We start from the raw sequence: 11,423 nt of genomic DNA on the forward strand, positions 1-11,423 counted from the left end.
CCACACGGTTTAAATGATGCTTTTGTGAATTACGTATTTATTTATTCGCAAAGCTGTTACAGATAAGCAGTTGACGAAATGTCACAGTATCTCGAGCAGGCAAAGCATAAGCATTGTAGAAACGTGTGTAAGAAAACAGATTCCATGCAAAAGTCAAAGCTGGAGACAATGGCCACCTTTTTATTCATGTCAGTGGATATGTGATGGCACCTTTAGGACATACATTGCTGCCCCCTGATTCACAGTCAATCGCTTTCAGATTCTGATCAAAACAAATGCTGATCTCTGACAAGTACGTTCTACGGTTCTGAAATGAAACAAGGGAGTAGATGTGTCAAAACATTCACACAAGGTACTGTACATTTTAAATTCTCAGCAAACTTCTAACCGAAGAACAAACTTACCATTGCTCTGCAACTGAGAATAGGTCTGACAAAAGGTGTTTCAGTAGTAAAGGCTTGTATTATCTGTAAGAGAAATACAGTTCTGTTGAAGATATGAGGCCACAGATAAACCTTGATGCAGTCTTTGCAAAGTCAGGGTAGCTGCAGTAATAGGAATCATTTCAGAGACAATAAAATGCTCCAACTAAAACAACTAAAACTAATAAGGGAAGCATTTCGGGTACCTTACAGGAAGTTCTAGAGCAGTGGTGCACAACGCCCCCTCCTTGAGGGCCGCTTCATATCAGGTTTTAAAGGCTATCAATTCAATTGTAAATGGATTAATACCAGAATGGTAATGAAGAGGGGAGGACAATATCAACTAACAGCGCTTTCAAATTATCTCTGGATCTAAAAGGAGGCTTGTGAAGCTTTTCTATGATTGCTCACTTCTCCAGTTGTCATGCAAAGAAATTGCAAAAAAGAGGTTTCAGTCCTATCACTCTGCAAACCATGCGGCCGTGCCTTTACCAGGGGAGACCCTCGGGGACCCCTGCGCTCCCCTGACTGTGTGACTCCCCCCTGCACACCACACAGCCGTGCCTTTACCAGGGGAGACCCTCGGGGACCCCTGCGCTCCCCTGTGTGACTCCCCCCTGACTGTGTGACTCGGGGACCCCTGCACACCACACAGCCGTGCCTTTACCAGGGGAGACCCTCGGGGACCCCTGCGCTCCCCTGACTGTGTGACTCCCCCCTGCACACCACACAGCCGTGCCTTTACCAGGGGAGACCCTCGGGGACCCCTGCGCTCCCCTGACTGTGTGACTCCCCCCTGCACACCACACAGCCGTGCCTTTACCAGGGGAGACCCTCGGGGACCCCTGCGCTCCCCTGACTGTGTGACTCCCCCCTGCACACCACACAGCCGTGCCTTTACCAGGGGAGACCCTCGGGGACAACATTTGTTATGTTCTTACAGATTGTTTTTTGAAAGTGGTATGCTGACACTTCACTGATACATATAGCAAATACAAGTCAAACATTTATTTCTATAATACTGTTTTTTGTTGCTTTTATATGAGAAAATATAACATAGAAAGTTATATGGCAGATTTTCAGTTCCATCAGGAAAATAAAGTGTTAAAAATTGATGCCGTTTGGCTAGATTGCAGCTGATAGGGTTACTAACAATTTTTACATTGGCCACTTTTTTTATTAAATACGGGGCGCCTTAACTATTCACAGTGCAAAGCATTAAATGGATTTACAGAAATAGCAACATTGTGAAAGGGGGCTGGCATAAGAAAACTAGCTGGCAGGTCAATCAGCAAGGCAGCGTGAAACAGATTCCCCTTCACTGATTAACGTGTATGTATAGAAACTAGATACGAGCATATTCCTTTATCAGGCAAGACCCCCTCTCTCTGTTCTGTACTGAGGGGGTGTGGGGGCAGTTTGATTTCATAACAATATCCAAAGAGATAATGTTTGACAGAACATCAACTTTGAATGATTTACAGTGATATACAAAATGGGTTATGATGTCTGATATGCTTACCTCATACTCTTGGTAAGTTTTATCATCTCTTGGTTCAATACCACTGGAAGTCAAACGGCTATATGATACAAAAAAAGCTGTATAAAAATTAATGCAAAAAAACCAAATGACGTCCATACCTGACTTTAAGAAGGATGTTGATTAGAAGTTGTCACTCATAAACTGATGGATGCTTAAGGTTACTGTATCAGTTTTAATCATTTACACTAACTTGGGAGAACAAATGGGTTAACAGGCATCAGTTGAGTTTTTATAGGAGAGTAGAAAAGTCAGGGTAAAACACTGACAATCACAAGCCCTGGTTATTCAAATGAACTGCCTTCCAAGCAATCAGTCATAAGGGTTGATGTTATGGGGAGGGTCATAAAATAAAATCCTTTATAAAGCACTTGATACAATCTTATAATATCAATCATAATTCATGGGCAGCATTGCGTGGTTAGCAGTAAATTTACAGTATAATCGTAAATCTCGAAAAACTACTCACTTCTAAATCTTTTGTAGTCATTTTTGTATTACTTTAGTATAAATACATGTTAATTTGGATTCATATGTTGTTTTTCTCTGACTTTATGTGAACGAAAAGACACACATTTGCCCGTTCTCCCATTGGAAATAGTGATATTTTGAAATATCACTGTCCTGGTCACAAAAGCAAAGTTTGTGGGGAATAATAGTCATTTTCTATACTTTTGAGGCATAAGCAATTAGGAAATAACACTTACTACCCAGGAACAAAAATTGCGTTACATAGTGTAACCATATGTAACACTGCACACTACTATCATAAACGAGATAACGCTCTATTCGAATATAACACCAGCAATGCAAAAGAGCAGGTTTTCATCCCCTCTGTCTGCATGGTTTCATTCCAACTGAGCTCGCAGTGACTTAACTCACCCTTAGCTGAAGTAATAATTCACTTAATTATGCCTTTGCAATTGTTGTACTCTCTTAAACAGGTGGAGATGGCAACATAACTATAACATGTTATAAATAATCTGCAACTTTAGGAGCTGAGAACAATGAAATCATTGCATTATAATTATTGTATCAAATAATGCATGTAATTAAATAATAATATTGTGATTGACAATGAGACTAGTAATGCTCACAATTGTTATCTTGTTTATAAAATGTTTTCTTTCATAATGAATCATATTCTAAAAACACATTTAAGTAGAAGATGCTTGTGGTAAAATCTGAAATGAAAATGTTTTAATATGGCAAATATTTGCACATTTTTCCTGGTTAGCCCATTTCTACCTAAACACATAAAAATAAAGTCATTGTGGTCACTGATGCAATAATATATGAGTACCCTCCTTCAGCAATTTTGGAAATTGAGCCCCATTGTAGCCTCTCTAAACAGAAAGTGGAACTGTAGACTTGTAACCCAAAGATTTTCTTGGAAAGACTGTCAGTGGCATCACTGATAGGATTTAGCTTGGAAAACCAACCCGAGAAGATCTTCTGAGCGGTAAAGTTCCAAAGCTTTCTCAAAGTACGACTTTGGCTGATCAGATCCAATGAAGTCCTTGGCGCAATATCCATGTTTCATCCATTCATGATTCCTAGGATCAGATCAGTAATAACAATCAGTTTGTACTGTAGTTTCCAATTCATTACAATCAATCCATTGAGAAGTACACCTAGTGAAGGCTCCTTTGTTTTGTTTAATGTTATATTATCACTATGGTAACATCAGACTCATAAACATAATGCAGGCTCGCTGTGTGATGCGTTAGGTCTTGGACTGTGCATTTTACAAAACTACAGCATTAAGTGGAATGCAACGCTATGCCCCTGTCCACACCAAGCATTTCTTAGTGTCTTCAGAATCATACTTGAATCCACCTACTTGTACTGAAACCAGCTCAAGAGGGAGGTGGATTGGGAGACACCACTTACCAGAATTTTTTGGTTTCACGTATGTAAGTATTTTGATCAGCGCTGCCCAAAAATGTCCAGTCTGTCCTCATTATTTGCTGATAATTCTGGAATATATAATGAAACAGAAGTGAAGGAGTATTTAATACAACATTACTTGGCAGGGTGTGTGGAGGCTCTGGGAGAAAGATAGGAACCTCAAAGTTCTTGATCTCTATAAGTTTAATTCTAATGAGAGCTGCACAGGATTTGTAAGGTTCCATTGGTGAATAGGTTCCAGTCCTAACCTCAAATGTTTGACACTGTTCACAAGCAAGCTTCTTTCAAGCTCATTGATAGACGATGAGTATTTAAGCTCGAGTCAAACAAACAGACACCAAACACCGCCGCCCCTCTTTATTACGACAGCGTTTTACACAATATGGGATCATTAGGAATTGATATGGCAACTCGGTATTGATTACATTGCTCACTGCAGACCACATGCAACTGAGCAATATCACTTCTCGTCTCAACAGCACCTGTGTCTTCCTCGTTACCTCGCTCAAATTAGGTGAATTTAAATTAGGTTACTGAAATAAATGATTCCATTAACCCACCAAGTCACTTAGTATTTGCATTTTGTAATGCGATTTTAAAAAGTGAGAGAAATCATTTTAAACATCTTCTTATCTATACCCATAATCTGTTTTGGAAATTCTCACACACAAGTACACATGGAGGCCTTGCCTCCGTCCATCACCTGGGAGAAACATTTTCACAAAAGGAAATAAATAAATAAAAAGGTATAGAATTAAAAATAACAATAGGAAAAATGATGAGTGCTGAGCCAGTGATGCCAGTGATATTTAAAAAGTGGATACACAGTTTTATAGCATAGATGTAATCCATTCAACCTGAGATATTGTCTTTTTTATGTCATAAGTGCCAAAAAGCAAAGCTGCAAACTTGCCAAAGCAGTTTGCAATCTTGTTTTCTTTTCCTAAAATAAACGCACCTGACTGTGCTGGTGATAAAAGCAGACTTGACTTCATTTATTTGATATTTTCCTCCATTTTTGTAAACTTTTTTTTTTTCAAACTAAAACTTTTCTAGAGGTATTACTCAATGAAAAACTCTGCCTCTATATCTCACCCCCCACCCCCCTCAAAACAACCCCCAACCTCAAAACACATCTCCAATTCCTGCATGCAGGTACAAAGTACCAGAGACGCACAGTTTATAGAGCTTCAAGTCAGCATTGTTATGAACAGGGTCAAAAGCTCGGAAACTTTGTTGATTCTACCCAAAACTTCACATAAATACCTTTAGCACCAACTGAGGCAACTGCTTCTACTCTGCCTCCTAGCCAGCGCTCTGGGTATTGCCTGACATGTATTTATCTAACTTGAAAAATAGAATGATTGACTACAGAAAAAATGTAGTCCTCACCTCAAATGTATTAAAGAAGTCGTCTGTCAATGGATCTGCATCAATTACTTTCACTTTATCAGGCCTGTTGAAATAACAAGTTAAAAAAGCCCAATCAGGACAACAGGAAATGAACAAAAAACATTTAAGAACAAGAGAAGACCATTCAGCCCATCAGTGTTCATCCGGCTCCTAGCAGAACTTTATCACGTTGGGCCTTAAAGGATCCCAGTGATTCATCATCAAAAGCATGACTAGGTAACCCATACCATCCCCTCACCACTCTCTGTGTGAAGAAGAGTCTCCTTCAGCAACATGACTAGGTAACCCATTCCATCCCCTCACCACTCTCTGTGTGAAGAAGAGTCTCCTTCAGCAACATGACTAGGTAACCCATTCCATCCCCTCACCACTCTCTGTATGAAGAAGAGTCTCCTTCAGCAACATGACTAGGTAACCCATTCCATCCCCTCACCACTCTCTGTGTGAAGAAGAGTCTCCTTCAGCAACATGACTAGTAACCCATTCCATCCCCTCCCCACTCTCTGTGTGAAGAAGAGTCTCCTTCAGCAACATGACTAGGTAACCCATTCCATCCCCTCACCACTCTCTGTGTGAAGAAGAGTCTCCTTCAGCAACATGACTAGGTAACCATTTCCATCCCCTCCCCACTCTCTGTGTGAAGAAGAGTCTCCTTCAGCAACATGACTAGGTAACCCATTCCATCCCCTGACCACTCTCTGTGTGAAGAAGAGTCTCCTTCAGCAACATGACTAGGTAACCCATTCCATCCCCTGACCACTCTCTGTCTATATCCAGGTATTTTCCAGCTGTGTCACCTGGTCCTGGCTTCACTGTGTACCACTTCAAGTATTGGTTAGGGTTGATTATGTCAACTCCTTTCAGGACTTTAAAGACTTAAATCAAGTCCCTCACCTCCCTTATTGCTTATGTTGTAGTTGGCTCTTGTAATGCTACAATTTCCATATTTCTCGAGTAGCATTACAAGAGCCAATCAAATCGTGTGAAAGCACAAAGTGGGCGGAGCTCATTTGCATACAAACTCCAGACTTAGCTGGCCAGTTAAATATTTAGCTAGGTGTTAAATCTAAGAGATTTAAGATTTAGTTAAATATTTCGCTAAATGTTAAATCATGTAATTAGATTTATAAATTATATCTGAATGCACACATTTAAAAATATATTTATTTATTTTCACAACATTTATAAATCTGGGGAAAAAACACAAGATTTAAGTAAAATTTGGAAAAAAAAGACATGTTAACATATTAACACTTTGAGAGGTTTGAGAGAAGAGCGACTAGGAGGTTATCATCAGGAGAATCCCAATCCCACTCCTTCAATACAATCCTAGAATATGTAAATATTATGCTTCTTACCACAGTCCATGAAGAGTCCATTTATTCGAGTTGCATGCTGGATTGCCTTTCAGATTCTACAGAGTACAATAATGGTTTTATTATTGTATATTGTTTAGCATAAACATTATTGGAGGTAACAAAAAAACTGCAAACAAGGAATTACTGACCGGGTCTTTGCATTCTGTCTTGGCCCAGCGCTGGGTCAGAAGTATCGACGAAGGAGTTCTTGAAATGAAGTAAAACAAGAACGTAAATCAATACATGAATACAGAACCAGTAAATCAACTGTTAGCTGTAACACTGAAAGCGAAAACACCAACTCAAACTCCACATAACACATACATACCCACTGCAACGCACACTGTTCACAAGCAAGCTGTGAAAGGTAGAGTTGAGGAGAACCACAATGAACAGGGAGCACTTCAGCAGGGACATGGTTCCTAGGAAATCAGCACAGTCTGGTTGATGTGTGTGCAAAGCTGAAGGCTATTTATTGTAACAGGCAGGGGTGTGTTTAAGAGATATGGGCGTTGCTTTGATCCGCCAAAAAAAAAAAGACTAAATACATAACAAGTCACTAGAACACAGGCTTCAGCGAGGCACTGGAGAGCAATTCCATCTAGACATCTTGTGACGTCACAAACTACAAGGGTCCCAAACTGACACCGAAACTCCAGAGCGAGTTATTTTCCGTTAACTCGCTGAAGCCCATCTGTTATTTATTTTTTCATAATACATGGATATTAATATCTGTAAAAAAACAAAACAAAACCAAATCAATAAATGGATGTAAGGTTCAAATTGCAACTGAATTTCAAGAATAATAATAATAATAATAACGTAAATTAAGGCAATGTTAAAGACATTTCAACATCATTTTCTTTTTGATAAATTCAGGAACGGTGAATTAAACTGGGTAGATAATGAACTGCAAAAAACAAGGAAAAGGGGTTTCAGTGAGGTGTGCTTTTTCTTTCTTTTTTGTTTGACGAAGATTCTTCGTCTCGCTTGCTTGTCTGCTGCTCCCGTTTGTGGAGGATGATTGTAAATCAGATTTGTTAGAAGTGCCTAAAACCACGGATTGTGGGTGTTGTCGAATGATTGAAAACGAGACATTTTGTGTTTGAAAGTGATCTCGGGGTGCACATGAGTCAAATATGGGTCAAAGCAAAGCATAATCTTTTCTACCAATATGTCATTTTGACGTCACTAATGTAGTATTATGCTTTTTTATGAATGGGCTTCATTCAGGTATTTCATATCTATAGAGCAAGCCATCGAACACTTCTAAAAGCAGTTTAAGGGTTGTGCCAGCAGTGAATATTTATTCTGGAAAATGAAGAAAGAAACTACATTTACAGATTAGCGTTATACAATTTATCCCTGGTGTGTCAATATAATTACTGTAGGGTCATTTAAGAGGCTTAAGAATGATACAAGAACAGTGCATTCCAATGAATTGCATACATGATAATTGCATAGTCCTTCAACGTTAAAAAAAAAAAAAAAAAAAAGTATGTTTCTTATCAACATGCAGATGGAGTAGATTCCTGCAGATTGCATATCTCGTGTGCCTCACAGCTTTATGCATTTACCCAGAAAAAGGAACATACACTTTCAAAAGAATGCACTTCCACTCTGGTTAATTGCACAACGCTGTTACAGTACTACCTGGGCTTTGCAATTTACAAGACTCTACTGTAATAGGACAATATGATGTGATTATTTAAAATGGTATTTCAGTGTTACTTGTACGAATTGTCTTTCAATTCAATACATGCTGAAATTTCAGCAGCCTAATTGCTTGTGTTTACAGTTAGAAATACAGGAACTTGAGAGCCTTCACACTGTCGCAAATAACGCTGAATCAGCTAGGCTGGTCAGTAAAACATTGAATCCCTTTGTATGGAGAATCTCAGTAGCTAAGGCTCATGGTTCATCAACTGATTCAGATTCAGTTGTATTGTCTGCTAACTGATGATGTGAGGCAGAACAGTAACTGGATTCCAGAAAATAGGAATAACAGTGAGTTTTGGCCTTCTTCAGTATTCCGGATGGAAGGCATACCTTGCAAAGTGACCGTGTGTGAGCAGAAACAGATGTATAGTAACAATGTGTACAGATCCAGAACTATTGTACATGGTGCAGAAGTAACCCTGACACATACATTAAAACATAATCCTCTTGTTAATTGTGCATGTAATATGTGCCAAAGCAAGTCATCAGCGACTGGGCCCAGACTTTGTCCGGCATGCAGTCATTTGGCTAAACACTGTAGAATCTTGTTTGAATGCAATGATTCTGTAGGTGTTTCTTTCTCTCATTTAAATGTAAACCCAAAAAGATATTAAGAGGATTGAATGCATGAGTTGTGAAAGGGTCACTTAGTAAAATGGGCGCATCTGGGAAAACTAGAATGTGAGGAAGGTGTCCCTGCTAAGCGTGTACAAGTGTCTTGTAGGTACGAAGTCAAGGCCATGGCGACTCACACCTGTGATGCGAGACGATGGATTCGAGAGCCTATTGTCGTGTTCACTGAGCCTACCCGAGTCGAACCAGAGACCGAGTCCTGCTGGGAGCGACCTGAAACCCTGGACATGGACTGGATGATTTAAAAATGAAACTTATTAATGCAATAATATGTGTTATAATCCTTTGTAATGTTTGTATAAGCTTTAGTCTGGAAAATTATGTAAGTGTGCAATCAAAAATAACGATTAATGCTGTTTTAATCAGTAATTGTGAAACTTATGCATTCTCTCTATATAAAATCATGCAGTAGAAGCTGCTATAGTTTGATACAAGTGGCCAGTTTTTAGGCAGTTTCTTATCAAGATGGGCTTGATTCCCAGAATTTAATGCTAAATCACTATAGCACCCTTTTAGCCTAAGAAAATGTTGAAAATGTTGAAATAGGGTTTATATAATATGCTTGCTTTTTACTATAAACAATTTGTGCGTGTAAGACCATATGCTCAACACTGCCTGTTACAATAATATGCATGAAATTGTTTCTTGTCAAGATAGGTTCGCATTTAAAATAGTTAATAATCGTGTTCTATAGGGAGGAAACTGTTTGATTTGACTCTGAGTTAAAAAGATGATGCAGCATAAAGAGATGTTTGAAATATAAAATAAAAAGATTAAACAAATAATGAAAAATAATTTTAAAAGTAGAGGATAGGTTTTGAGAAGGTAAACTTTATGTGAACTTTCTTCCCGAACTTTCTGTGAGCCTGTTTTTTAGAGAAAGCCGTGCCTGGTAAAGGGAGGCATAGTTGGCACGCAGAGCGAGAATTCTTTTATCAAAAAAGATTATAGCGTCAAGGTTAAAATTTAACAAAGGAAATTATCTTCTCACCCTAGAAGAAGGGGGAACATTGTTAAAAGACATTAATTATTGCTGGAAATTAGGAAGATTGGTGTGCCACTAGAGAACCCGTTTTAGCTGGTTTGTGTGCCAATGGAAAAAATAGGAGGTCATCCGCAGTTCAGCTGAGTTCATGCTGTTGGGAAACTCATAGGACAGAGACATTATAGTCTTACACTTAAACAAAAAACAAATAGATTATCCATGAAGAGAAACTCTATATTAGAAAAACATAAGATGGAAGTTCCCTACAATATCTACTAAAAATATATCTGTAAGGAGAGAAGGAAACTAATTTGAAAAATAGGATGATATGAGGGAATACATACTTAGAAACCAGGTATATAATCAATATGATTATAACTAATAGTATTATATATATTTTAAACAACATATATTCAAAATAACATTATTCTCTTTGTATGCACATATAAAACAAAGGAATAGCAAGGGTCTTGTGAACTGTGTTTCACCTAACTTTTTAGATAGAGGAGGGGTTGAGAAATGAGTGAGTGAGATCATGGTCAAGTGTTTGGAACAGGTGTCATATTTTAAAAAGTTGTTGGCATATGGCTCTAAGATTTTAGGTTGTTGCGTGCCAAAGAAAGATAAGAAGTGTCTAACCAAATTAATGATTGGATTTGATAAAGTCTCTCCATGTATTTCAATGGAGACCAAAATCTATAAAACCTCATGTCTTTTACAATGGCAGAGTGAAGTGGTCCATCACTTGCAGATCTCCACAAGACAATTCTGATTCCTTTGTTCACGCTACTTTTCCTTATAATAGGAGGTAAGCATATTATCTACAATATTATATCTCACAGGTATTGGTTGTATTGCTATAAGGTATTGAAACTATGTTTTAGTTTTTGAGAGAGTGTTATATTGAATGAACTGAAATATAGAAGTGGGTGCTTTTTAGACCGTGTGTATAGCTGGCCCGGTGGCTGCACAAATACATCTAAGTGTATGAGGTCATTGGCGTGTGTATAGCTGGCCCGGTGGCTGCACAAATACATAAGTGTAAGTGTGTATAGCTGGCCCGGTGGCTGCACAAATACATCTAAGTGTATGAGGTCATTGGCGTGTGTATAGCTGGCCCGGTGGCTGCACAAATACATCTAAGTGTATGAGGTCATTGGCGTGTGTATAGCTGGCCCGGTGGCTGCACAAATACATCTAAGTGTATGAGGTCATTGGCGTGTGTATAGCTGGCCTGGTGGCTGCACAAATACATCTAAGTGTATGAGGTGATTGGCGTGTGTATAGCTGGCCTGGTGGCTGCACTGATGCATCTAAGTGTATGAGGTCATTGGCGTGTGTATAGCTGGCCTGGTGGCTGCACAAATACATCTAAGTGTATGAGGTCATTGGCGTGTGTATAGCTGGCCCGGTGGCTGCACAAATACATCTAAGTGTATGAG

The 11,423-nt window shown here is 38.9% G+C and overlaps 1 protein-coding gene across 1 annotated transcript; it reads right to left on the reverse strand.

Annotated features, from left to right (window-relative positions):
- On the reverse strand, positions 1–7,101 carry LOC121304589 (ribonuclease T2-like). The gene is made up of 9 exons (XM_041235801.1): positions 6,973–7,101; positions 6,794–6,851; positions 6,645–6,700; positions 5,266–5,329; positions 3,856–3,941; positions 3,405–3,518; positions 1,945–2,002; positions 405–467; positions 1–307 (listed from the first exon to the last, which is right to left on the reverse strand). Exons 1-9 carry the CDS (start codon positions 7,059–7,061, stop codon positions 185–187), a joined length of 711 nt encoding a protein of 236 aa, XP_041091735.1. The 5' UTR covers positions 7,062–7,101; the 3' UTR covers positions 1–184.
- Between the last annotated feature and the right edge of the window lie 4,322 nt (positions 7,102–11,423).

Source organism: Polyodon spathula, chromosome 38 (assembly GCF_017654505.1).
Source record: "Polyodon spathula isolate WHYD16114869_AA chromosome 38, ASM1765450v1, whole genome shotgun sequence".
Taxonomy (NCBI): Eukaryota; Metazoa; Chordata; class Actinopteri; order Acipenseriformes; family Polyodontidae; genus Polyodon; species Polyodon spathula.